General features: G+C 43.3%; 3 protein-coding genes and 3 non-coding genes across 12 annotated transcripts; 5 read left to right on the top strand and 1 right to left on the bottom strand.

The window, feature by feature from the left end:
• Positions 1 to 6: 6 nt before the first annotated feature.
• Positions 7 to 6705, top strand: Gnl3 (guanine nucleotide binding protein-like 3 (nucleolar)). 2 transcript variants are annotated; one of them, NR_104298.1, is made up of 15 exons: positions 7 to 209; positions 1272 to 1330; positions 1725 to 1862; positions 1971 to 2081; positions 2231 to 2325; positions 2746 to 2816; positions 3754 to 3863; positions 4112 to 4232; positions 4461 to 4548; positions 4911 to 5085; positions 5343 to 5485; positions 5573 to 5709; positions 5814 to 5971; positions 6349 to 6415; positions 6504 to 6705. NR_104298.1 is itself a non-coding variant. In NM_153547.6 (15 exons), the coding sequence occupies exons 1-15, from the start codon at positions 197 to 199 to the stop codon at positions 6584 to 6586; spliced, it is 1617 nt and encodes a 538-aa protein (NP_705775.2). In that variant the 5' UTR covers positions 7 to 196; the 3' UTR covers positions 6587 to 6705. The 2 variants fall into 2 exon arrangements, 1 of the variants encoding a protein (NP_705775.2); NM_153547.6 differs by having other exon boundaries at positions 2231 to 2311; positions 2684 to 2816.
• Snord19 (small nucleolar RNA, C/D box 19) lies at positions 2866 to 2919 on the top strand. Its single transcript, NR_028523.2, has one exon. It is a non-coding gene; the product is annotated as a small nucleolar RNA, C/D box 19 (small nucleolar RNA).
• LOC115488429 lies at positions 3912 to 3990 on the top strand. The gene has a single exon (XR_003951311.1). It is a non-coding gene; the product is annotated as a small nucleolar RNA SNORD19B (small nucleolar RNA).
• On the top strand, positions 4787 to 4845 carry Snord69 (small nucleolar RNA, C/D box 69). Its single transcript, NR_028531.1, has one exon. It is a non-coding gene; the product is annotated as a small nucleolar RNA, C/D box 69 (small nucleolar RNA).
• Positions 6697 to 17941, bottom strand: Glt8d1 (glycosyltransferase 8 domain containing 1). Of its 6 annotated transcripts, none has more exons than XM_006519669.3 (11): positions 17710 to 17941; positions 14348 to 14443; positions 12626 to 12679; positions 12407 to 12505; positions 10271 to 10484; positions 9286 to 9403; positions 8973 to 9057; positions 8729 to 8841; positions 8108 to 8274; positions 7905 to 8017; positions 7147 to 7653 (listed from the first exon to the last, which is right to left on the bottom strand). In XM_006519669.3, exons 1-11 carry the CDS (start codon positions 17897 to 17899, stop codon positions 7463 to 7465), a joined length of 1440 nt encoding a protein of 479 aa, XP_006519732.3. In that variant the 5' UTR covers positions 17900 to 17941; the 3' UTR covers positions 7147 to 7462. The 6 variants fall into 6 exon arrangements, with proteins under 6 accessions (NP_001159402.1, NP_083902.2, XP_006519732.3 ...); XM_006519673.4 differs by lacking the exon at positions 17710 to 17941 and adding an exon at positions 17141 to 17677 and having other exon boundaries at positions 14348 to 14420; XM_006519672.4 differs by lacking the exon at positions 17710 to 17941 and adding an exon at positions 17141 to 17670.
• On the top strand, positions 17472 to 19312 carry Spcs1 (signal peptidase complex subunit 1 homolog (S. cerevisiae)). Its single transcript, NM_026911.3, has 4 exons — positions 17472 to 17933; positions 18235 to 18294; positions 18374 to 18460; positions 18916 to 19312. Exons 1-4 carry the CDS (start codon positions 17721 to 17723, stop codon positions 19039 to 19041), a joined length of 486 nt encoding a protein of 161 aa, NP_081187.2. The 5' UTR covers positions 17472 to 17720; the 3' UTR covers positions 19042 to 19312.
• Positions 19313 to 26289: the final 6977 nt, after the last annotated feature.

The raw sequence follows: 26289 nt of genomic DNA, 5'->3' as shown, positions 1-26289 counted from the left end.
AACCTGTGGCCGCCAGGCGAGCCCGGCTCGGCGCGACAGTGTATGTGTGTGCGCGCGCACTCGGCCCGGCCCCGACACACTTTCCGGCAGGTCCTGGAGCGCGTGACGTTGAACCGCAGTTCCAGTTCGCACGTGGCGCCCGAGAAGTCGTGGTGATCCCGAGACCTCCTCTGCTCCTGAAGCGTCCGCGGCCAGGATGAAGAGGCCTAGTGAGTGGGGTCGGGAGCGAAACGCGCGGGTGGTGCTTTGTGGCTGGAGGGAGAGGACTCTCCATAGGCCATTGATGAGTTCCGCGTAGATCTGATGCTTAGAAGGCCCAGACCCAAATTTGGCCTGTTGTATAGCAGGAGAGCTAAGCCCTTGAGAGGAAAACCGAGCCAGATTTCTGTGATTAACGTGTTTGAGCCTCTTTTCGAGCCTGCCGTTTTCCTAGAACTATTCAGAACCATGGTCTTTCGGCCTTGGTGGCACGCGCCCTAATCATGTACACGAAGGATGACGCAGTAAGATAGAAAGTTTGCAGCCAGCCTGGGCTGTATACTGAAACCATGGCTTAAAAATTAAAAAAAGAGCCTGGCCGTGTTGGCGCACGCCTTTAATCCCAGCACTTGGGAGGCAGAGGCAGGCGAATTTCTGAGATCGAGGCCAGCCTGGTCTACCAGGACAGCCAGGGCTACACAGAGAAACCCTGTCTCGAAAAAATAAAAATAAAGAAAGAAACCTTGATATTTGTAGTGCTTTCCTCTAGAAGCTGCTTCCATTGTGGGTCCACCGAGTCGAATTGACTGGCGTTGTGGTGTGATTTCCATTAAATACCCTGCATAACTTTGCAGGGACGGTTGAGGCAAGATCTATGTTGCCCGGGATAGCCTTATTGTTGTAGGCCCCCATGGCCTGATAAAACAATCTCTTGAGGGCCAGGAATATGGCTATAAACACTTGCCACTAAGCCTTACTGTCAAGAGTTCAAACTCATATGATAGGTAGAACTGACTCCTGGAAATTGCTTTCAGACCTACACACAAAATAAGTAAATGAAACATTTTGGGTATGGAGTGAAGACCCAGGGTTGTCCCAGCCCACGTGGCAGCTCCATGCTGTCTGTAGAAGGACAAGTGATGAAGCCCTCTTGTGGCTTCCTTTGCAAGAACACTACATGCACGTGGTTGGTCTGCTGACAAGAGAGGGCAAAACATCCATATAGGTGATGTGAGAAATTTAAAACACTCACTGCTCATGTGTGCAGTCTTTCTCTTTCTTTGTTTTGGCAGAGTTAAAGAAAGCGAGTAAACGTATGACCTGCCATAAGCGATATAAAATTCAAAAAAAGGTAAGTGTTCTGTGAGGCCCATAGCAAGTGGGGTGCTAACATGGCTTTCTTCATCTCTGTGGGGAAGGCTCTTGTCATGGTATAGGATTGGACAGACTGCAGCTGTGGGAAAGTACAGGGTAAACGAAAGCCTCAAGCTAGCACACTGGCATCTTTACAGAGAGCTGCAACACTTTTCTGTTTTTTGTGTACATGTTAATTCCCTGTATAGTTCCAGTTGAAGTTCTGCTTTTCTAGGGTGCTTCACATCCATTATAAATTGCGGATAGGCTGGCTTGTTCCCTAAGTTCTCAGTGCTTATGTATTTTTGTAGGGCGAGTTGTTTCTTTTGTATTAATACTGAGGATTGAACCAAGGCAAGTGCCTTCCGACCTCATAGAGCTGTTTTTAATAGGTCCGAGAACATCATCGAAAATTAAGGAAGGAAGCTAAAAAACGGGGTCACAAGAAGCCTAGGAAGGACCCAGGTGTTCCAAATAGTGCTCCCTTTAAAGAGGCTCTTCTTCGTGAAGCTGAACTAAGGAAACAGCAGGTAATTTTTGCTGGCTGAAAGCTCCAGTAGAATGATATATGTGGTTTCCAAAGCAATACACTGCCACCAGTCACTCGCTCATTCCTCTCTTTCACGTCTCTGACACAGCTTGAAGAACTAAAACAGCAGCAGAAACTTGATAGGCAAAAAGAGCAAGAAAGGAAAAGAAAACTTGAAGTTAGCCCTGGTGATGAGCAGTCTAATGTGGAAACTAGGGAGGTAAGGTTATCTTTCCTTAAAACTTGCGTTCCTTGGGAGTAACAAAACGTAGGCTTTCTCATCCATTTAAAATATATTGCCTGTAGTGATCTGTGGGAAATGTTGATATACTGGTAACAACTGCTGTTTCTAATTTTTCTTCCTTTTAGGAATCTGACGAGCCCAAAAGAAAGAAAGCCAAAGCAGGCAAACAGAATCCAAAGAAGTTACATTGCCAGGAACTTAAAAAGGTACCTTAGTATAGGTTAGTGTCAAAAATGATCTAAGATTTTTGAAAACTTAGTCCTTGACAGCTGCTTTGTAAAGAGGGAATTCTTAGAACGCTGTTGAAGTCAGAGTCTAAAGGGTGGGCAGTGGATTCCCAATGTGCTTGCTTGCTAGAGCTCCCCATTTCAGGCATGCATTTCCCAAGCTCACCTACCTGCCTTCTAAAAAGGCCTGTTAACCTAAGGACTCAATTGGGTAGATTATATGTCCAGACTTAACAGTCAACATACTTGATAGTGAAATGCATACAGGAGATCCTATCTTCTGGATTCACTGTCAGTGTTGAGGGTGCTACTCAGTAAGGACTGCTGCTCTGATGGTTTCTTACTTGACAGGTGATTGAAGCCTCAGACATTGTGTTAGAAGTTTTGGATGCCAGAGATCCTCTTGGTTGCAGGTGTCCTCAGATAGAAGAAGCTGTTATCCAGAGTGGGAGTAAGAAGCTGATACTTGTATTAAATAAGTCTGGTGAGTACAAACACTCCCCTTTATCTATTTTGTGCACTATGAGGTATGAGGAAAATATCGGACAGTCTGATTACCACTGAAGACTGATAAGATCCAACTCTGACCTCAACAAAGCCAATGAATGTGCACTCTGGTGGCCAAAGACCTGGGGGGAGGTAGTTTCTGCAAGTGATTATTCACTTGGCTTTTTCTGTTCTGCTTTTTAATATTTAGCTTCAATGTGAGTTTCCATAACCACTTTATTTCATATAGGAACTGATGTGAGCGTTTGCCATTTAAACTGGGGTACAAGAAAAGTTACTATGTGGGATAAAATATTAAATAAAATTATTAGATATCTGGGTGGGTTTAAGCACCAGGAAGAGAGCCCAGAAGAAAGAAAAATTTGGGCAACTAGCTAAATTGCCAGCCTCAATAAATATGTTCAAGCCTCAATAAATATAAGGGACAAGGGAAAGATACTGGAGAGAAGAATGTAAGAATGTGCCTTGGGCTTAGAAAACTGGTGCCACAGTAACAAGTAATTCTGGGAACAGGCGTGACTTGACTTCGTGCCTAGGCTGAGTGAGCAATCCTGGAGATGCTGAGGTTCACACGTGGCTCAGTTGGTCCAGTGCCTGCCTGGTACTCAGGAAAGGTGGTTTGTTCCTCATCACCACATAAAACCAAGCGTGCTAGTACCCCTCTGTGATCCCATCGCTGAGGGGCGAGGGGAGGTTCCAGAGCTGAAGGGCATCCTCAGTTCCGGCCTGGACGCCATGGGACTGTGGGGACTGAGAGGTGGAGATGGGACACCTCAAGACACAGGCCGCGCGGTAGGAAGTTTATTTTCTTTCTCTTAAATTTCTCTCAAAACATTGGGGAAGTACAGATTAGTAAGATCAGTAGTTAACACTAGTCTTAAAACCACTGAATTGAAGTGTCTTTCCCAATTCAGATCTAGTACCAAAGGAGAATTTGGAGAACTGGCTAAATTATTTGAATAAAGAATTGCCAACCGTGGTGTTCAAAGCCTCAACAAACTTAAAGAACAGAAAGACATTCAAGGTATGCTGTTGTTAGTGGTGGGGGGAAATACTGGTTTCTTCAGATCTGTGATGATTGAAATGTGATGAGTACACAAATGTTGATGAAAGTGAAAAACATGAAGATCCAACTCTGATTTCATTAAAAATTGCAAAGGTAGTGGAGGCCAGCAGTTTTTCTGAAAGCTGGACTCTCTCTGCTGTCATACTTTTTGTATTCCACCTGGTGATGTTTACCAGAATTAAAATTGCTATATTTTATGTTTAAAGATAAAAAAGAAGAAAGTTGTTCCATTCCAAAGCAAAATCTGCTGTGGCAAGGAAGCCCTTTGGAAGCTTCTTGGAGATTTTCAGCAGTCCTGTGGAAAGGATATTCAAGTTGGAGTGATTGGTGCGTTTCATTCAGCTTCTTTACCACATAAGTACTTAGTCAGGGTCTTGACATTGTGAGTGTGAATAGCTTTGTTAAAACTGACAGGGTTTCTCAAATGTTAACTCTGGCTCGCCTTGCCAAAACATGGCCTTCTGAGAGTTCAGTGGAAACACTTGCCTGGTGTGGGCAAGGCAACTATTAGAAAATGTGTTTCTGAGCATAATCCGAGTTTATGTTTATTTGTAGGTTTCCCAAATGTGGGGAAAAGCAGTGTCATTAATAGCTTAAAACAAGAATGGATTTGCAATGTTGGGATTTCCATGGGACTTACAAGGTAAATGGAACTGTCAGTGATCAGAAAGAAATCAGTAGCTGGTGCTGGGCTAAGAGCATTCCTTGGAAAGGCCCAGAAAGGCTGAGGAAAGCTCCCTCAGACAAATAGTGTTGGACCTAGTCTTGGAAAAATAAGTTAATAACCTTACTGTGCCATATATGCAAACATGAATATGTTTGGATATGTAGTGCACAGTATCTTACAGTGTGTAAGGTTTCACATAAACATGAAGCAGTGATGACAGATTGGATCTGACTTAACTGCTGTGCTGAGTTTGTTCAATCCAACCCTGAGCTTCATGTTGTCTTGTCCTCAGATGGACAGTGTCATTGTTAATTCCATGGCTTTTTTTTTTTTTTAAGGAGCATGCAGATTGTCCCTTTAGACAAGCAGATCACAATCATAGACAGTCCATGCCTAATTATCTCACCTTGTAACTCCCCCACTGCACTTGCCCTTCGGAGTCCAGCAAGCATTGAGGAACTAAGACCGCTGGAGGCTGCCAGTGCCATTCTGTCTCAGGCTGATAATGAACAGGTAAAAGAACTGCTCTTTATCTGTATAGATTAGGGACAGGTCATCTTTTATTTTATTTATTTTTTTAAAGATTTATTTATTAATATAAGTACACTGTAGCTGTCTTCAGACACTCCAGAAGAGGGAGTCAGATCTTGTTACAGATGGTTGTGAGCCACCATATGGTTGCTGGGATTTGAACTCTGGACCTTCACAAGAGCAGTCAGGTGCTCTTACCCACTGAGCCATCTCACCAGCCCCCATCTTTTATTTTTAAGGTGGTGTTAAAATATACTGTCCCTGAGTATAAGGATTCTCTGCATTTTTTTACTAAACTTGCTCAAAGAAGAGGTCTGCACCAAAAAGGTGGAAGCCCAAATGTGGAAAGTGCTGCTAAGCTGGTGTGGTCTGAGTGGACAGGGTAAGGTGTCTTTTTATGGGCATTTTGGAAGACAACTTAGAATGAAGAGATTGGCCTGTGTTTGACACATCTTGTCTTTAATGTTAGTGCCTCATTAGGTTACTATTGCCATCCCCCTGCATCCTGGAATCATTCTCTGCATTTTAATGAGAATATTGCAGCAGTCATGAAGAAGGGCTTTAATCTAGAAGAACTAGAAAAGAATAATGCACACAGCATACAAGGTGAAATTCTGTTTTTTTCTGTTACACAAATGGATATAACATAATAGTGAATGACGACAGAATGCTAGAGGTCTTATCTGTTAACCTGAGTTTATTTCCTCTAGTCCTCAAGGGCCCTCATTTAACTAATAGAATCCTTTTTCGGTCTTCGGGCCTGACAAATGGAATACTAGACGAGAAGGACATAGTCGAAGAATCACCAAGACAGACAGAAGACAAACAGGATGCTGACGATCAAGAAAATGGTAGTGGTGAAAGAAATGTAAGTTTTGTTTCTCGGGTTAAAGCTGAAATAAAATTTCTAGCATTACAGTGTAGAAAGAATGAGGGTCAAAGGTAGAAACATTTTAATAAGAAGGGACCCCTGAACTGTTAACTTTTGGTTTTTCGAGACAGGGTTTCTCTGTGTAGGCCTGGCTGTCCTGGAACTCACTCTGTAGACCAGACTGGCCTCAAACTCAGAAATCCCCCTGCCTCTGCCTCCCAAGTGCTGGGATTAAAGGTGTGCGCCACTATGCCTGGCTACTGTTAACATTTTACAAGTGCTTAGTTAGGGGTGCCACCAAGACTGATCTATCCTACCTACATAGGAGTAATGAGAAGTTATGTGCTATTTCATATCAATTTCTTGGTCCACAGGCAGAGATCTCAGATGTGGCCCCTGTAGAAGAGACCAGGGAGCTGTCACCTGAGCAATCAACAGCAGGTGAGTCTGGGAAAGACTTATAAAAAAGCAGCTTGAACACAATTGCCCTTAATTTCTTATGTAAAATGTCACTTTTCCTCTGCTGCAGGTAAGCCATCTGACGGGTCGTCTGCCTTGGATAGAGCGAGTCAAGAGGATGAAACCTATGACTTCACCACAGATTATATATAACCGCCACACACTAACGTGCTCTCTGTACGCTGTGTAGTTTAGTGTATGATATAAACTGTACATCTTGTAAATATGTATCATGTTATAAATTCAAAATAAAATACAAGTATTTGCTTGCATGTGTTTAAGATTTATTTATAGCCAGGTATGGTGGTACCCAGCACTCAGAAGGACCTCTTTGAGTAAACAAAAAATCTGGGGGGGAAAAAAAGATTAGGAAAACATTGGGTCTCCTGGAAATAGAATGATATAGTTGTGACCTGATGTGGGGGAATTGAACTCCGGAAGAACAGCGGTGTTTACATTCTTAAAAATATGGGGAAGTTGCTGGGCGTGATGGTGCATGCCTTTAATCCCAGCACTCAGGAGGCAGAGGCAGATGGATTTCTGAGTTCAAGGCCAGCCTGGTCTACAAAGTGAGTTCCAGGACAGCCAGGGCTACACAGAGAAACCCTGTCTCAAAAAAAGGGGGGGGGGGAGCAAATAGATCTATTGGAAAATGTAGATTTTATTTACAAACCAGGCCACAAGGTACAAAGAAAAATGGGGAAGCAAATAGGTCTATTGGAAAATGTAGATTTTATTTACAAACCAGGCCACAAGGTACAAAACTAAAACCAAACAGCAGTTCCTACCTACAGCAGCTAGATGCAGTTAAATGCTGGAGTTCTCTGTCCTTCAAGTCAGCAGTATAGTAAAGCAAACATTTGGTAAGGCAGATGGAGCCGTGGTAGTCATCTGGATATCTATGACTTCTACCCAGCTGAAGTGTTTTCTGTGGTTGGTATAGAGAAACTCAAGCCCTACAACTGTTACCTTCCCACATAGTGTGTCTTCCAGAGTTTCCTGAGTGACGCAATTAGCTTAAATTGTAGTTCACTTTATGTTTGAGGTATCCATATGTCTTCGGATTAAACTGAATTTTCCTGTTGGGTCTGGAATATACCACTTTTCCCAAACATCAGCATATGAAGCAGTTCTTCCCCAAGGCTTGAAGTGACCATTCCAGTGAAGTAACTTGGCAGCTTTTACAAACTGGGGTGAGTACCGTTTTCCAGCACTGGAACCTTAAATAAAAAGTGCCAAATTAAAACAATGCCATGCTAAGCTGTAGAAACCTAAAGGGAAATACTGATCATAGTCCATCTTGGAGGAGGTGTTTGTTCTTAGATACTAATTCCTGGTTAGTGTAAGTCAGTGGATACATGGCTCTGGCTAACCTTAAAACTTGCTGTACTCTTGCTGCCTTTGTATCTATTCCAAGTGGTAGGATTACTAGCATGAACCACTATACCCAGCTAGATAGTTTTATACTTACCAAGATGGCGGACATTCCACATAGGGTCAATGGTGGAATGCTGCTGATAAAATACGATAAGCAGAGGAGGTGTGGTGATGCTGCCTGCCAGAGTTCTGCTGTATAATCCCTCTCTTGGGGAAACAAAGATGTTAGTGAGGAGTACCAAACAGTGTTCAATGGGCTTTTGTTCGTCTTAATAGCTAAGCCAGTTACATACTTACTCTACATTGAGCTTCATCCATTTTTCCAACTGGTTAGTTACATTCTGTCTTTTCCATTCAGTCAAGTTTGCAACAAAAACTCCAGGATTAAAGGAACAGGTGCTGGCTTTCATGGAAAGTTTACGAATTCTTTCCTTTTTATAGTCAAGATAACCAATGTAATTGTACTGAAAACATAAATGAAATATTTGCTGCAAGATGAGTTTTTAAAGCAAGTAAAGAAAAAAGTCAGTAGTTGGACTTTTTTTTATTTCTGAGACAGGGTTTCTCTGTGAAGCCCCAGCTGTCCAGGAACTTTGTAGACCAGGCTGGCCTCCAACTCAGATCTGCCTGCCTCTGCCTCTCAAGTGCTAGGATTAAAGGTGTGTCACAGGGCAATATTTGAGCTTGGCTTCCTAAATTATTAGCAAAAGTGACAGATCCTACAGAATTAACAGTTGAGATCTAGAGTTTGTCTTAGCATTCAAGGACAATTTGGTTGTAAAGTCCATGAATCCACAGAATCTATAAACAGGTAGGTGTGAGGTCTGGAGAGCAATGACTAGTTAATGTACGATGGAGCCCTGGCTTTAACATTTCTCATTAAGCTTTCCCGGAGTGAGATCTGCAGTAAGTCATCACCTGGTTCCCTGCTCCCCGGATGATGACTTTAGTGGAGGCTGAGTCACAATCTTCTGAAAACGCAGCAGCATGTCCTGGCTTCAGTGGTGTATTGTACAAGGCAAGTATGTCACCTGAAATGGATAAGTGCAGCTGTCTGGAGATTCTGCTCCTCTTCTAAGAAATGGTGGCGGAGTTAATAGTAGACCACAGACAATCCATTACAGCCCAGAATCCAGATGAAGGACAGAAGTCACTTTGATACCTTGTACAATGACATCATCATCCATGTATATGGCTTTCTTTGCACTGGGAACCAGAATTGGCAAGTAGAACCTTGCAAAGGTTAACTGACAAAAGAAAAAGGGCGGGGGGGGGGGGGGGGGAGGGGAGGAATATCAGCATAGGATACAATAGCTGGGCTTTTATTTGTACAAGAACCCAGGTAAAAAAAATAGTCAGTGGACTCTTGGAGTCCCCAAGTTTGGTCCCTAGGGAAGTACTTGCACTGTATAGCCAGAGTCATCCAGGTATTCTAACCAAATACACTCCCAACAGAACACAGACATGGAACTCACTGGTTTCATGGACTCCCCCTGGTCAGGATCCTGCTTTACTTTCCCTTCCAAAAGTTTAGTGTCAAAATTTACAATTTTGTACCTGATGCTTTTCAAGGAACCACTGTTAAGCCAGGACCTGATGAAGAAAAAAACACATTTGGTCATGTTTCTAATGTATATAGCCGTATATTTCTATGCTTTTCTATAGTGGCGTAATGGAATGTAAGAGAGACCTAGGAACTAAATAGATGTTTCAAGTTCTATATCCCTTTAAGACTAAGATGAAGGTATTTCCACCAAAGCTCCTTCTCAACCAAGAATCGATGGGACAATCTCTTCTCCCATAACCAAACTACTGCAGAAAATAGACTTGAGAATACTCAAACATGGACTACTTGTAACTTTTTTTTTTTTTTTTTTTTTTTTTTTGGTTTTTCGAGACAGGGTTTCTCTGTATAGCCCTAGCTGTCCTGGAACTCACTGTGTAGACCAGGCTGCCCTCAAACTCAGAAATCTGCCTGCCTCTGCCTCCCAAGTGCTGGAATTAAAGGCGTGAGCCACCACTGCCTGGCTACTTGTAGATTCTAATCCTCCTACTTCTACCTCTTGGATGCTAGGGTGACAGGTCTGAGCCATCATGCCCAGTTCTGTAATGGTAGGAACTGAACCCAGTGCTTTGTGCATGCATCTGAAAGAGGCTATGACTAGTGAATCATACACTGCTTCCCTTATTCAGAAAGTCAGGTTGCTAAACATTAGACCTATTACTAAAGGAACTGCGGAATTAACAGTGTGGCTATGACAGCTGCTTTACTTCCTGATAAATTATCATTTCTCCTACCACAGAGGCATGACACAGTCATATGGAAAACTGTTTGTACTATGTATCTGTGTGTGTGTGTGTGTGTGTGTGTGTGTGTGTTGTAAAGTGGCTCCTGGCCTAGCAGTGTGACTATGAAGAGTATGGAGCAGAGGCAGCATCAGTTAGGAAAGCAGTGCTCACCGGAGATGGTCTGCTGTGCTGTTGAATGTAACAATGTAAAACATCACATTGGAGCGCGTGTTTTGATGAACGCTGTTTATGGCTGCAATGGTCCCACCCAGCCTGTCTTCAGAGGCAGCAATAACCACGGGAATCTCCTCTTGCCTCTCACTCACTGGATGCTGATGAGCACTGGCGACAAAGTCTATGGGCTGAAGCCCCACAATTCCCGAATCTGAAAAGAACACACAATAAAAGCACCAGGACACAATCTCATGAAATTTTGTTCTTGTTTTGGGTTGTTTTTGTTTGTTTTTGCTTTGAAACAGGGTTTTGTTATGTAGTCCTGGCTGGCCTGAAACACACTATGTAGACAAGGTCAACTTCAAACTCAGAGATCTCTTTGTCTCTGACTCCAGAGTGCTGGAAGTAAAGGTGTGCACTACCACACCCTGCAAGTGTTTTGCAGAGCCCAAGACATGGAAGGAGATAACATGAGAATTACAGCAACTACTTATTCATTCTTGCCCAGTAACTTGGAAACATACAATTGGAAATTGTGTTTTCCTATATATAACCACTTTTACACAAGTGGAAGAATTTGAAAAAATAATCTGGCAACACTCTTGGCACCCCATTAGTAGGGAAGTTACAGAACATGTCTAGAATGTATTCCGACAGCTTATAAACAGCCTTAAAGGGGTACATGGTCTATTATCTTAATTATTCTTTCTTAAGGACAGAAACTGAACTAGAGAAGAGTCAAAATGTAAAGCTGAAGATAGCTCAGCAGTAAGGGTATGTATGCACTCTGCGTGTATAAGGCCCTGGGTGCAGCTATAGTCTGTACTGGCCTCAGATTCATGATCCTCTTGCCTTGCCTCAGTTTCCCAATTGCTAGGATTTCTATGGTGTATTCATATCTATCCTCAAAAATGATTTTTTACAACAAGGGCATTGTGGCTCACACTGTAATGCCATCACTATGGAGGCTGAGCCATGAGGATTGGGAATTCAAGGACGGCCTAACTTAGAGTGGCTTTGAAGCCAGCCTGAGCCATAAGATCTGGTCTCAAGATAAGATATTTAACAAACACCCTGCAGGCTCTGCAGTCTCAGATATCCCTCATTACCAGAGTAGATTCACATGAACTAAATAATTGCAATGTTATATACAATAAAAAGTTTTTTTGGGGGCTGGTGAGATGGCTCAGTGGGTAAGAGCACCCGACTGCTTTTCCGAAGGTCCGAAGTTCAAATCCCAGCAACCACATGGTGGCTCACAACCACCCATAATGAGATCTGACTCCCTCTTCTGGAGTGTCTGAGGACAGCTACAGTGTACTTACATATAATAAATAAATAAATCTTAAAAAAAAAAGTTTTTTGATCAGCTGATAAGACTTTATGATTTCTGTTGTATTACAAAAGTCCTACTGATGTGATTGCTAAGTTAAAAGAAAGTAGCAGTTAAAACAAAGTCATCATATTGACACCCTGTAATGACAAAGGCAAGCATCAAATATCAGGGACACTTGCCTGTAGCCATCTTTTAAAGCTCTGACCTGATGAAACGCAAGCAGACGGCAGCCTACAGCCGTTCTTTAGGGCCTCTGACTTGATAGAAAGGCATATTCTCTCAGATCAAGCCCTTAGCAGAGACTTCAGTACAGAGAGGAGTGGGAGCACCAGATGGCCGATGAGTGCCCAGTGCGCAGGCTATCAGAATACACTTTGAACAAACTCTGCTAGACCCTGACCAAGGCTTGTGGAAACCTCCTGGCCCTCTGTTGAAGCTCCAGCTCCTTCTCCATCACTGCCATTGCCTAGCTCAGTTACCCCCTCTCCACCTTCTTCAGACAGCCTGAGCAAGGCGGTTTCTAAAGATAAACAGCCACATCTGGACAATCAGCTCCCAAACTCAGGCCCTGACTTTGCATTAACTTCGCACTGCAGCCCTGCTCTAATAAAACTCCAAGTGCTCCCTTCCTCCTTTTTGCAGATAACCCTTTCCACGCTGTCCCACTGTCCCACCTGCTGAGGTCAAACTGCTCTTGTGTGTGTGTGTGTGTGTGTGTGTGTTTGGCCCGGGGACCTCCAGGTCCTTAACAACAGACAGCAGTACAGAGTTAGTAAGGTAAAGGCTCCCTGCCATACCTGAAATGTCATTCTTTAACAAACTGCTCAAGCTGAGGAAGTTATGGTGCAAAACCAGTAAGAAGAGAACAACAGCCAGGACCCAGATGATGATGTTCACTGAAACAGACAAAACCCGTGTTACAGCTTTTGTTTGGCCTTGGCCAATATAAAAACAAGAGAACTTAGAGAGAGGGGGAGAGAGGGAAGAGGGGAAGGAGAGGGGAGGGGATCGCATACCTTTACGGAATGACATCCTTTTCTTCTGTCTTACACAAACATTAGAAATTAACCCTATAAAAAATAAAAGCCCCCAAAGTCAGTGAGCACATGAGAATGGTCATCAAAATGCCTCTGCACTCTTACTCAGACAGAAAAGAAAGGAACGTGTGATACTGTGCCAGATACTTGGTTTTAAATTAATAACTTCCAAGCACCCAATAGGGGAACTGAAAAATGTTTGATGATCATATAGAACACTTTTATAGTATATGGAGAAGCACATAACTTTAGCCTTGTTAACACTGCATACTACAAGAAAAAAATCTATCAGGAGAAATATCTCAAGTCTAGCAACTAAACAAACATTTCTGGATTGATTTCTGTTTGGAACACCTAGTTAAGCTGGATATGGTGGTGCACACCTTTAGTCACAGTGCTCGCTCGCTCGGGAGGCAGAGGCAGGTGGGTCACTGAGCTTGACCTGGCCCACAGAGCGAGTTACAGGACAGGCAGGGCTACACAGAGAAAGCTCAAAAGTCTAAAAAAAACTAACCAACCAACCAAGCCCAAAAAACCTAGTTAGACTGGCCATGGACTAAAAAGTAACTTTTATTCTCCTGTAATAATTGTCATCTCCAAGTTTTGCTGCCTCCGTCTGCTACCCTAGGACTAGTCCTGGAAGCGTCTGGCCGCTGTACAATCTAATCGACGCCTAGAATGTTTCCAGCCTCTGAGATCTGACTAAGCTCACCCTTCCTAGTTCTTTCTGAACTCTGGCTGGCTGGTTAAACTCAGCTGTTCTGGCTAAAGCTCTTCTCACTCAGACAATCTGGCTTCTCTCTCGACCTCTAGCTAACTCTGACAATCTGTTCCAATCTTCTTGCTCCTTCTCGTTCTCTGGCTCCGTCTGTCTTCACGTGTGTCTGGCTTGTTCTCTCTGCAACCTGCCTCTGTACAACCGTCCCAGCTAAGCTGCCTTCTCCTCCTCTTCTGTGTGCTGCTTCTCTTAAGCAGCTTCCCTTTCCTCTCTGTCCTTGTGAGAGTCAGGCATGGTCTATTCTGTCAAATCTTTCTCGATTTGTCACTCCGTCTGCCACTCAATTAGACATCACTTTCTTTTTTTTTTAAGATTTATTTATTATTATATGTAAGTACACTGTAGCAGCTGGGCATGGTGGCGCACGCCTTTAATCCCAGCACTTGGGAGGCAGAGGCAGGCAGATTTCTGAGGACAGCCTGGTCCTCAGAGTGAGTTCCAGGACAGCCAGGGCTATACAGAGAAACCCTGTCTTGAAAAAACCAAAACCAAAACCAAAACAAACAATATTATATATATATATATATATATATATATATATACACACACCCTATGGTATTTCTCTTTCTCATACCATAGCCAGGGTCTTCCCTACAGAAGTTGGCAGATTGGGAGCTACTCAAGAAAGCTTTAACATCTCCCTGCTTTGAGTTAAATTCCACCAAGACTGAATAAAACAATCCCATTGCAATAATGCAAACAATGCAATAAACCCCAGCTAATTGCTGGTACAAAAATCAATGTTTTATCTTGTTAAGTTTCAGTGATAGTTATACACTGTACTGTATATGGATTGGAAGCCACATGTATTTGAACTGCTCTAGTTAGCAGGACACAAAAAACAAGCTTCAAGCAAGTATTCACTTTCTGTAAGTAGAGAGGTGACAGGAAGCACTTGATGATAAAGGCTTCCAGCTACTCACATGAAAAGGACCGGATTTCAGAATAAGTCTCATCATGCTGTCTTTCCTGGCATGTCTTTCCGGGTTCCTTGGTCTGTTTAGAAGAAACTCTCAGGGCTGGGGAGATAGATAGCTCAGCAGTTAAGAGAACTGGCTGTCTTCCAGGGTCCTGAGTTCAATTCCCAGCAACCACATGGTTGCTCACAACCATCTGTAATGAGACCTGATGCCCTTTTCTGGTCTATCTGAAGACAGCTACAGTGTACCCATATACATTAAAGAAGAAGAAAGAAGGAAGAGGAGAAGAAAGAAGTTCTCAAAATTTCATATATACTGTGTGTATGGAGAAAGAAGAAGAGGAGGGAGGAGGAGGGAGGACTAGAGGCGGGAGGATTAAGAGGAGGGAGAAAGGAGAAGGAAAAATGAAGGAGAAGGAGAAGCAGCAGCAGAAAATTCATGGTTCTTTTGCTCAGAAATTGCAAAACCTTTACATTCCCAAACCACCTGTATACAAACTCCTCACAAACACACATACAGGAAACCCAGGACATATATTACCCATTAATATAAAAGAATCTTAAGAAAAATGTATTCTGTTTATTGTTTCAGCCTTTTCTTTCTGGTGTGTGTGTGTGTGTGTGTGTGCGCAAGTGTGTATGGGGAGAAGTGAGTTCTGTCAGGTGTTTTCCTTGCTTGTGTTTCTTTCACCTTACAAGTTTCAAAGTTTCAATTAGATCCACAACTTGACAGTCTTTTAGTCAACTTGTTCTCAGCATCTCATCTCCACCTCCTGAGTGCTGGCACTATAGGTGAGCTGCCACACTCACCCACATTTACATAAGTACTCGGGTCCTCACACTTGTGAGGTGAGTACTTTACTCACTATCTGTCTAGCATACCGCCACTTTAAAAAAAAAAAAAAGCTAAAGCTAAATACCTCTGTTTATATTCAGTCTCAACTTTTTAAAAAAACTTTCCCCTCCTATTACATACAATATGGAGCACAGATATCCATGGAAGGATTCCCACTGGTGCTCTGTACCCTATCCTACAACTGTTCTCGTGTAGCACCAACTTCTCGCCATTCCTGGTGGATCACACCCATCCGCACACTAGCATGTTCTGGTGTCTTCCAGTTAAAGCAGTAGAGGTAGAGGAGGGTGGAGAAGATGGAGCACTTCCAGAGGACTGACCCACAGGTCCATGTCTCTGCCTCCCTCACACTAAATGTCTCAAATGAGCTGAAATACTCTTCTCTCTGTGTGTTTCCTTCCTCTGTTCTCAGATGTTTGGTCTTATTTTCAAACTGCTCTTGCGGAGGTCACCAATCGCATCTTTCTGTGCTCTCCTTACACCGACAATCTTACTCTTCCTTCCCAGTTATGGAATGATCGCATGTGTGCATCTGTGAGCTGTGAATCTAAGTTCCACAGAAACAAGGAGTTAAATGAAAATGTAATTCTACTGCTGTATCCTGTCACCTAAGGCCATCCCTTCCAGAAATGCAGCAAGCATGTGACATTTGTGGAACAGTCCTGGATTTGCTAATCCAGGAGGAGTCCAGATCTCCAATAAAGAAGAGCTCTTACTGCAATCTTAATCATCACTAACATTAAATTCCAGAATATGGAAAAGCATGAGATTCCTATGGAGCTGTTGGGTCAAAAGGAACAAGGCAAAACCATTTTGTTTTTCCATCTTTTTATAGTTCAAATACTATATGGTCTGTAAAACAAACTCCCGTCCTATGAAGTGCACTGGTAGAGATACAACCCTGAGGAATGAGAGCCTATTCATATGTACTAAGGAAAGTGTAGGGAAGGAGAAAAGAAAAAAGACCCTTGAAGATTGTTGTAGTCTTTCATTGTACTGGCTCTAAGGTCCGAAGTGTCAAGGGGGTCTGTACTTTTCTGAATGGTGTCAAAGCACAAGAACACTTGGACATTTTCACACACTTAACTGGCTATGCCCCACTTGTCTTTCACGATCAGGAAACGTCCCCAAAGCCCAGGTTACACTTTCCAGAGCTCTATCACATAGGTGCTTTCCCCCCGCAGCTAATTCAATAGTCACATTACTGGAGTGATGTGGACATCTTCCTTGACACACTCCAAGTTTCCAAGTTCTAAGTCACAACTGTGCTAATCAAAATTAACTAACTAACTAATGGGTTGGTAGCTCCATGGATGTGTAGATGCTGGCATCGGCTACTCACCTCCCAGTCTAGAGTGTCTAGCATCTCGCCATCTGTGCCTGACTGCATGCACAGCAGAGTCCACAGAGGCAGCGGGCCCCAGAGGATGGGATCCCCAGAATGGTCTGTCTGAATTCGGCACCCCATCTAGCTCAGTCATGAGGGAAGGGCTCACGCTTTGAAATACACAACCCTTGAAAGACAGGGTTAAGGGAACCCCTTGGCTGGTCTTTTTTTTTTTTTTTTTTTGGTTTTTCGAGACGGGTTTTCTCTGTATAGCCCTGGCTGTCCTGGAGCTCACTTTGTAGACCAGGCTGGCCTCGAACTCAGAAATCCACCTGCCTCTGCCTCCCGAGTGCTGGGATTAAAGGCGTGCGCCACCACGCCCGGCCCTTGGCTGGTCTTTACCAAGAGGGACTGGCCTGGGAATGAGCCATGGAAACCGGCAACCAAAAAGTTAGGCCGAATTTGGGACCCTCTACATAGGGGCACGGAAGCTCAATCCACGAGATGTGGGGCGACTTGGGCCTCGCAGCTCTTCTCCGAGGCAGTCTCCTTTCCCTGGAGAATGTGGCTTCGTTATCTTCCCTAACTCTAGAGATCATTAGTAGCCTCCTTACGCTTAGGAGTGATGGGGACGTGGTGAGGCGCTCCGGGGATCCCGCCACGCACTGACAGGTCAGGTTAGAGCCGCGTCAGACGAATCGTCGCCTTCCGAGGCTGGGCGCAGTCGCCCTTACCTGCGCTGGGAGGAGTGGCCGCCGCCCACGCCCCAGCCCGCCCCGCCAGCTCAGCGCTCGCTCCGCAGGCCCCAGGCCCCGGCCCACCGCCGGGCCGTCCGCGTCCGCTGCTCTCTGGCCGTGGCCCACTGGCCGGCGAGCTCTGCAGCAGCCACGTAGGGCCACAACCCCTAGTTTGACTGTGCCTCCCTCTGCCAGAAAGCCAGGCGCAGCAGGCGCCACGGGGCAGCCCCGTCGCCCGGGTCCTCCCCGAGTAAAGGCCGTCGCTATGGAGACGTGGAGCGCGCCGGCGGCCGTTAAACTGGGGAGGCGCAGCCCGCAAGTGATTCCTGCCGCAATTACAGCTCCGGGCGGCCAGGAGCGCTGACCGGTGCACGATGCTCCGGCCAGGTCGCTGCCCCAGCCCTCGTGAGCAGTGTACAGGGTTCTAGGAAAGCTAAGAGACGTACCTCCCTTGTCGATGGCGCGGGGCGGGGCCAGGGGTTGTCCGTGCCCCTCGGAGACATCCGCTTCCGGGGCCACGGCCGAAGTGAAACGCTCGGCTGGTCGGCCTTGCTCTCGATATCGACCCCCGCAAACTTTACTCCTTAATAATCGGCTACGTCCGTTTCGTTGTCGGTATCGGTCTTCAGCAACCATGCTGGAACACCTGAGTTCGCTGCCCACCCAGATGGTGAGGGCGCGCGTCCCCGATCCCCCGCACTTCTCTTTGGAGCCTAGCGACTTCTAAGCCCCTCACCCTCACCGGAGCCACTCCTAAGATTGGCTTCACTTTCCCTTCTCTTCCCCAGAATAGATCCCCTTTCCCGTGGTCTGTTAAGATGCCCAAGTTTCCCTGGGAAATTACATGTTTGCTTCCTTACTCTCGGGCCCTCCTGGTGTTGAATGCTGCCTTATGCCAACGCTGAGTTCCCTACGAGAATTGCAGTCCTTTGGCAGTAGGACCAACTCGTCCTCTTCTTTTTCGTCCCTAGGATTACAAGGGGCAGAAACTAGCTGAACAGATGTTTCAGGGGATCATTCTTTTTTCTGCAGTAAGTATTGCATTACTTTTAATTCTTAACCCCGCCTCTCTTGGTTTGAGTGCATTTTATATACTTTGTTTCTTTTCAGATAGTTGGGTTTATCTACGGGTACGTGGCTGAACAGTTTGGGTGGACTGTCTACATAGTTATGGCCGGATTTGCTTTCTCCTGTTTGGTAAGCTATTTGTGGTATTTGCGTATTAGCAGTAGCGTAAGTTTTCTGACTCAGGAGACTTGGTTGGACCTACCAGTGAGAACCAGAATCACCTCTTTGTTCGTCTTTCCCATTAATGTTTCTGTTCTCTATTATTTGAAAAGTAGAATGTTAAGTTGTGTCCGATGGCCTGCGCTACATAAAGGTGTAGAGCTTTCTAATTGTCTTTTGCATCTCCTCTAGGCAGTAAAATGAATATGCCAGGGGCTTCGCTTTGCTCACGCAGCCTTCATATTTCTTTTAGTTCTTAAAACTTGTATGTGTAAACACTTAAGGCTTGTTCTCACTCCCTGACATATTTTGTCTCATTAGTTTGTTAATCTTTAGCATGGTGGTTATTTGGGGATCAGACATACTAAATGATCATTTAGACCTTGAATGGAAATAAATGCTACCTTTTCTCTGTTCTGATCTAGCTGACACTTCCTCCATGGCCTATCTACCGCCGCCATCCCCTAAAGTGGTTACCTGTTCAAGACTTAGGCACAGAAGACAAGAAATCAGGGGACAGAAAAATTAAGAGGCATGCTAAAAATAACTGATTGGGACTTTCATGATTCAGCACCTGCTTTTGTTTCCTGTGAGATGAGCTGAATTGCTTTCATAAGCAAAACATGAGCTTAAACCGCCTATGTTCTTATAGCACAGCTGTGTCGAGATCTAATTGTCATGGCTTCATTTCTAATCCAAATGTATTTTAAGTTATGACTATTTTATACCATCTCTTCATAAGCTTGTTATGGAGAACAGGAGATACAAGTATGCAATGCTTCTTTCCCGTGTGTATAATGAATAAACACTTCATAACTTGTACTACATTTGTTTTCTTTTTGCAGTGGGTTCTCACTATGTAGACTATGCTGTCTCCAAGTTCAAAATCCTGCCCTACCTTCCCAAAGTGCTGGGAATACAGGCATATGCTACCACGCCTGGCATATGGAAAGCCCTAATTTATTTATTTATTCATTTAAAGATTTATTTATTATTACACATAAGTACACTGTATGACTGTAGCTGTCTTCAGACATGCCAGAAGAGGATGTCAGATCCCATTAGGGGTGGTTGTGAGCCACCATTTGGTTGCTGGGATTTAAACTCAGAAGAGCAGTCAGTGCTCTTATCCACTGAGCCATCTCCCCAGCCCGGAAAGTCCTATTTATAACTGTCCAAGTCTCACATTCCATTATGAGCCTTCATACTGTTTTAAGGATGAGTTGTTTGGTTTGGTGTTTTTGAGACACCCCCCCCACCCCACCCCCGGCAGGGTTTCTCTGTATAGCCTGACTGTCTGTAGACCAGGCTGGCCTCGAACTCAGAAATCTGCCTGCCTTTGTCTCACAAGTGCTGGGATTAAAGGCGTGCCCACCACTGCCTGGCAAGACGGGGGTCTTCCAATATAGAAACTGGACCTTGCTATGTAGACCAGGCTGACCTTTGAACTCATAGTCCACCTGCCTTTGCCTTCTGAGTACTGGAATCAAAGGCATATCCCCACTATGCTTAGCCCAAATGCTTTCAACTAAAATTCATGGAGCAGTTCTCTCATGGATCTTGTGTTGGTTAGATGGTCTTGTTTAAGAAATATAAGCAGAACCATCTCTCACTGCACCTTCCTAGTCGGCTTTTTAAAAATTTTTCCCTGTTTAAAAAGTTATTTAGTGTGTATAAGAGTGTGCATATAGAGGTGAGAACAGTTTGCAGGATTACACCATGTTCCTGGAGATGGAGCCCAGGTGCTTTGACTGGCTAAGCCGTATTAACAGCCCCCTCGTCTCTTTTCCATTGTTTTGTTAACATTTGTTTGTATGTACTGAATGTGGGCCCACTTGTAGAGGTGATAGGAGAAGACAGATGCAGCAGTCACTTCTTTGCTTCTGTGTGCATTTCAGGGATTGAACTTGGGACACTAGGCTTGGTAACAAAAGCTTTTGTCTACAGAGCTGCCTCACAAGCCCCCCGGAAGGTTCTTTTTAGATTTTGGGTCAATTTTTAAATAACCCTAGTTGACTAGAAAGGAGGAGGTCTCAGGCTCAGAGACCCCAGAAGCTGTTAAAAAGAGTCCAATCAGATGCCTGGGAGGAAGCTGTGGGTGATACTGAGAGCCTAGCCCTACTCAGACTTCTCATGGGGCACTGCCATCCAATTGTAAAGGAGCCAGACCCACTGTGGCCAACCTAGACAGCGGGCCAGGGAGGGAGTGGGCCTGAGAGAGGAAAGAAGAAAATGTAGGGTTGGGAGTGAAGGCGAGGGATACTTGGAGGAAGAAGGAAGGAGATAGGCAGTAAGTTCTTAATAGCAAACAGCTCTGAGAAACTTAACAGTGAATCTGTGGGAAAACAATACTTTGGCACCTCTGGAACAAGAACATTGTACTTTTACATGTTCTCGAAGGGGGCCAAAGTCGTAACTATGAAGCCTGACATTTCTTTTAATATTTCCAAATGACTGAAATAAAAAATATGTCTCAAGGCTTCATGCTAGGAGTCCGTGTGGGAGGATTACTAATAGCAACCTTATTTATCTCAGGACTTCCTGAGTGGAATCCAATAAACCAAGAAAAGATTCTTTTATGTAATGAATGTGATTCGATAGCTAGAAAGACCCAGGTAGAATTAAAAGTCAAGGGACTGGTGTGGTCTGAATATTCTTTTTTTTTTTTTTAAAGATTTATTTATTATTATATGTAAGTACACTGTAACTGTCTTCAGACACTCCAGAAAAGGGCATCAGATCTCATTACAGATGATTGTGAGCTACCATGTGGTTGCTGGGATTTGAACTCAGGACGTCTGGAAGAGCAGTCAGTGCTCTTAACCGCTGAGCCATCTCTCCAGCCCCGGTCTGAATATTCTTACCCTGTGTGAAGTGGCACTATTAGGGGATGTGGCCTTGTTGGAGGAAGTGTGTCACGGTGTAGGCAAGCTTTGAGAGCTCCCAGTGCTCAAGCTCTGCCCAATGTGGAAGAGACAGTTCTCTCCTGTCTGCCTTCAGATTGAGATGTAGAACTCTCAGCTCCTTCTCCAGCACCATTTCCACCGGGATGCTGCCTGCTTCCCACCATGATGATAATGGACTGAACCTCTGCAACTATAACCCAGCCCCAATTCCATGTGCTTTATAAAAGTTGCCTTGGTCATGGTGTCTCTCTACAGCAATAAAAACTAAACTAAGCTGTGGGAAGCTGTGCACAATCGCCATTACAAGATGGCGCTGGCTTCCTCAGTGCCTAACTAGTAAACAAGCAATGTGCGCAGGTGCTGGAGTAAATTCGTGCCAAGTCACTGCCCATCCCGGGGTGTAATAGTGGGGTGATGGGTGAGCAGCTAATCAGGAGCTGACACGTCACACAGAGGGGTATTTAAGCAGCTCCATTTTCCCGGTTCTGGATCTTCCTGAGAAGTAAGCAATAAAGCTTTGCCGTAGAAGGATCCGGTTGTCCGAGTGTGTTTTGCTGGGGAAACGTTACAAGGACACTAAGCCAGCTGCCTAGATGGCTCAGCAGTCAAGAGCACTGGCTTGTTCTTCCAGAGGACCTGGGTTCAATTCATTTTTAAATGAAGATGGAAACTGAGTGCATGTTTAAATAAAAACAATACTGAAATATGAAAAGATGGAATTTTTTTTTTGAGACAGTCTTCCTATGTAGCCCTGCATAGATCAGACTAGACCTTACTGCATAGACCAGGCTGGTCTAGAACTCACAGAATTCCTGGATTTGCTTCCCAAGCACTGGGATTAAAAGTGTGCACCATTAGTGGTTTGGTTTTGTTGAATGGAAGAACTTTTTTTAAAGCTAGTAAGATAATTTGTAATATATTTATACCAATAAATTAGAAACTAAAGTAAAGCCTTCTGGTCTACTTATCCACTCAGGCCAGATCAGTGGGCCTGATATCCTCCCACACCCTACATGGTGGCCCAGGAGGTCTGCAGTAACCAGGGACACAGCCTGTCTGCCTCCCAGGAGGTCCACAGTAACTAGGGACACAGGAAGTTCACAGTAACCAGAGGCCCAGGAGGCCTGCTCTAACCAGAGATGAAGGAGGCCCACCCTAACCAGAAACAGCACTGCCTGTCTCCCAGGAGACCAGCTCTAACCCAGGTCACAGAGCTCTACCTGCCTCCAAGGAGGTCTGCTTCAGTCAGAGATACCCAGGGCAGTTAACACCAGATGGTGAGAGGCAAGTGCAAGGATATTAAGTGACAGCATCATCAGAACCCAGTTCTCCCACCACAGCAAGCTCTTGATACCCTAACATGCCTGAAAAGCAACATAATGACCTAAAATCCCATCTCATAAAGATAATAGAGGCCTTTAAGGAGGATATAAATACAGGAAAGCATAGGTAAACAGGTAGAAGCCTTTAAAGAGAAAACAAATCCCTGAAAGAAATGCAGGAATATACAATTAAGCAGGTGAAGAATTTGAACAAAACAATCCAAGATGTAAAAATGGAAGTAGAAATAAAGGAAACAAAAAGGGAGGCAATGCAGGTGGACAACTTAGAAAAGAGATCAGGAGCTACAGATGCAAGCACCACCAACAGAATACAAGAGATAAAGAGAAAATCTCATGTGTAGAAGATACCATAGAAGGTCTGTCAAAGAAAATACAAAGTCTAAAAAGCTCCTAACCCAAAATATCCAGGAAATTCAGGGCACAATGAAAAGATCAAACCTAAAAATAATAGGAATAGAAGAGGGTGAAGAAGTGAGTTCCAGGACAGCCAGGGCTATACAGAGAAACCCTGTCTCAAAAAAAAAAAAAAAAAAAAAAGAAGAGGGTGAAGAATTCCAGCTCAAGAGGCAAGAAAACATCTTCAACAAAATCATAGAAGAAAATTTCCCTAACCTAAAGAAAAAGATGGTCATAAATGTACAAGCCTATAGAACATCAAATAGATTGGACCAGAAAAGAAAAATCCTCTTGTCACATAATAATCAAAACACTAAATGCACAGAACAAAGAAAGAATATTAAAATCTGTAAGGGAAAAAGGCCAAGTAACATATAAAGGTACCATTGGAATTACACCAGACTTCTCAACAGAGACTCTAAAAGCCATAAAATCCTGGGCAGATGCCATCCAGACCCTAAGAGAATACAAAAGCCAGCCCAGGATACTATACCCAACAAAACTCTCAAACACCATAGATGGAGAAACCAAGATATTCCGTGACAAAACCCAATTTAAACAATATCTTTCTACTAATCCAGTCCTATAGAAAATACTAGAACACAGTCTCCAACACAAGAAGGGTAACTACACCAAAGAAAACACAAGAAATTAAACATGTCACAGCAAACAAAAGAAGAGGAACACACACACACACAGTATCACCTCCCGCAACAAAAATAACAGGAGCTAACAATCATTTGTCTTTAATATCTGCCAACATCAGTGGACTCAATTCCCCATAAAAAGACACAGGCTAACAGACTAGATACATAAACAGGATCCAGCATTTTGCTGCATACAGGAAACATACCTGGGGCTGGAGAGATGGCTCAGCGGTTAAGAGCACTGTCTGCTCTCCCAGAGGTTCTGAATTCAATTCCCAGCAACCACATGGTGGCTCACAACCATCTATTATGGGATTCGATGCACTTTTTTAGTGTGTGTCTAAAGATAGCTGCAGTGTACTCATATAAATAAAAAATAAATCTTAAAAAAAAAAGAAACATACCTTAGTGACAAAGAGAGATACTACCTCAGAGTAAAAACACTAGAAAAAGTTTTCCAAGCAAAGGATCCCAAGAAACAAGCTGGAGTTGCCATTCTAATATCCATTAAAATAGACTTTCAACCATAAATTATTAAACAAGATAGGGATGGACACTTCATATTCATCAAAGGAAAAATTCATCAAGAGAAAGTCTCAATTCTGAACATCTATGCCATAAATGCAAGGGCACCACATTTGTAAAAGAACCACATTTGTAAAAGAAACTTTACTAAAGCTCAAAACATCACACATTAATAGTGGGAGACTTCAACACCCTACTCTCACCAATGGACAGGTCATTGAAACAGAAACTAAACAGAGATGCAGTGAAACTAACAGAAGTTATGAACCAAATGGACTTAACAGATATCTACAGAGCATTTCACCCCAAAACAAGAAAATAAACCTTCTTCTCAGCACCTCATGGAACCTTCTCCAAAATTGATCATATAATCCGACACAAAAAAAGACTCTATAGATACAAGAAGATTGAAATAATGCCATGCATTCTATCAGATCACCATGGACTAAAAAAGCCAAAAACAACAGAAAGCCCACATACTCATGGAAACTGAACAACTATCTGCTCAATAATAAACTGGTCAGGGAAGAAATAAACAAATCAAAGATTTTATAAAATTCAATGAAAATGAAGACACATCATTCCCAAACTTATGGGATACAATGAAAGCAGTCTTAGGAAAATTCTTAGCACTAAATGCCTTCATAAAGAAATTGGAGAGGTCCCATAAAGCAACTTAACAGCACACCTGAAAGCTCTAGAACAGAAAGAAGTAAGCACACCCAAGAGGAGTAGAAGACACGAAATAGTCAAACTCAGGGCTGATATCAACCAGTTAGAAACAAAGAGAATAATACACAGAAGCAACAAAACCAAGTGCTGGTTCTTTGAGAAAAACAACAAGATAGATAAACCCTTAGCCAAACTAACTAAAAGGCACAGAGACAGTATCCAAATTAACAAAATCTGAAATGAAAAGGGAGACATAACAGAAATGAGGAAATTCAAAAAATCATCAGAACCTACTACAAAAGTCTATACTAGGGCGGAGGGTAAAGGGGGCTTCGGGGATAGCATTTGAAAATTAAATAAAGAAAATATCTAATAAAAACTTTTTAAAAAGTCTATACTAAACAAAACTGGAAAATCTGGATGAAATGTAGGATTTCCTAGACAGATACCACATACCATAGTTACATCAAGATCAGGTAAACTATCTAAACAGTCCCATAACCCCTAAGGAAATAGAAATAGTCATTAAAAACCTCCCAGCCAAAAAAAGCCCGGGCCAGATGGTTTTAGTGCAAAATTCCACCAGACCGTCCAAGAAGACCTACTATCAATACTCCTCAAACTAGTCCACACAATAGAAACAGAAGGAACACTACCTTATTCATTCTATGAAGCCACAATTACTCTGATACCTAAACCACACAAAGACCCAACAAAGAAAGAGACCTTCAAGGCCAATTTCACTTATGAATATCGATGTAAAAATAATAAAACTGCATCCAAGAACACATCAAAGCTATTATTCAGCACGATCAAGTATCATCCCAGGAATGGTTCAATATAGGAAAATCCAGCAATGTAATAAACTATAGAAACAAGCTCAAGGAAAAAAGCCACATGATCATCTCATTAGCTGCTGAAAAAGCCTTCAACAAAATACAACACTACTTCATGTTAAAAGTCTTGGTGAGATCAGGAATTCATGACACATACCTAAACATAATAAAAGCAATATATAGCAAGCCAACAGCAAATTAAATGGAGAGAAACTAGAAGCAATCCTACTAAAATCAGGGACAAAACAAGGTTTCTCACTCTCTCCCTATGTATTCAATATAGTATTTGAAGTTCTAGCTAGAGCAATTAGACAACAAAAAAAGATCAAGGGGATACAAACTGGAAAGGAAGAAGTCAAAATATCCCTATTTGTAGATGATGTTACAGTATACACAAGCAACCCCCAAAATTCCACCAGAGAACTCCTAAACCTGATAAACAATTTCAGCAAAGTGGTGGAATATAAAATGAAC

This window comes from Mus musculus, chromosome 14, assembly GCF_000001635.26.
Source record: "Mus musculus strain C57BL/6J chromosome 14, GRCm38.p6 C57BL/6J".
NCBI classification, from domain to species: Eukaryota; Metazoa; Chordata; class Mammalia; order Rodentia; family Muridae; genus Mus; species Mus musculus.
Note: the sequence above shows the minus strand (reverse complement) of the source record. Positions and strands in the feature narration are given on the sequence as shown.

Bases quoted from the DNA above. Each gene is read 5' to 3' on its own strand.
- Gnl3 (NM_153547.6), top strand. The intron at 2,082-2,230 runs GTAAGGTTATCT...TCTTCCTTTTAG, and splicing joins CTAATGTGGAAACTAGGGAG to GAATCTGACGAGCCCAAAAG. The intron at 5,486-5,572 runs GTAAGGTGTCTT...CTTTAATGTTAG, and splicing joins GTGTGGTCTGAGTGGACAGG to TGCCTCATTAGGTTACTATT.
- Spcs1 (NM_026911.3), top strand. From the start codon at position 17,721: ATGGCGCGGGGCGGGGCCAGGGGTTGTCCGTGCCCCTCGGAGACATCC. The intron at 18,295-18,373 runs GTAAGTATTGCA...GTTTCTTTTCAG, and splicing joins GGATCATTCTTTTTTCTGCA to ATAGTTGGGTTTATCTACGG. The intron at 18,461-18,915 runs GTAAGCTATTTG...GTTCTGATCTAG, and splicing joins GATTTGCTTTCTCCTGTTTG to CTGACACTTCCTCCATGGCC.
- Glt8d1 (XM_006519669.3), bottom strand. From the start codon at position 17,899: ATGGTTGCTGAAGACCGATACCGACAACGAAACGGACGTAGCCGATTA. The intron at 9,058-9,285 runs GTGAGTTCCATG...TTCTTTTGTCAG, and splicing joins AGGGGGAGTCCATGAAACCA to TTAACCTTTGCAAGGTTCTA. The intron at 7,654-7,904 runs GTAAGTATAAAA...TTTTTATTTAAG, and splicing joins GTGGAATGTCCGCCATCTTG to GTTCCAGTGCTGGAAAACGG.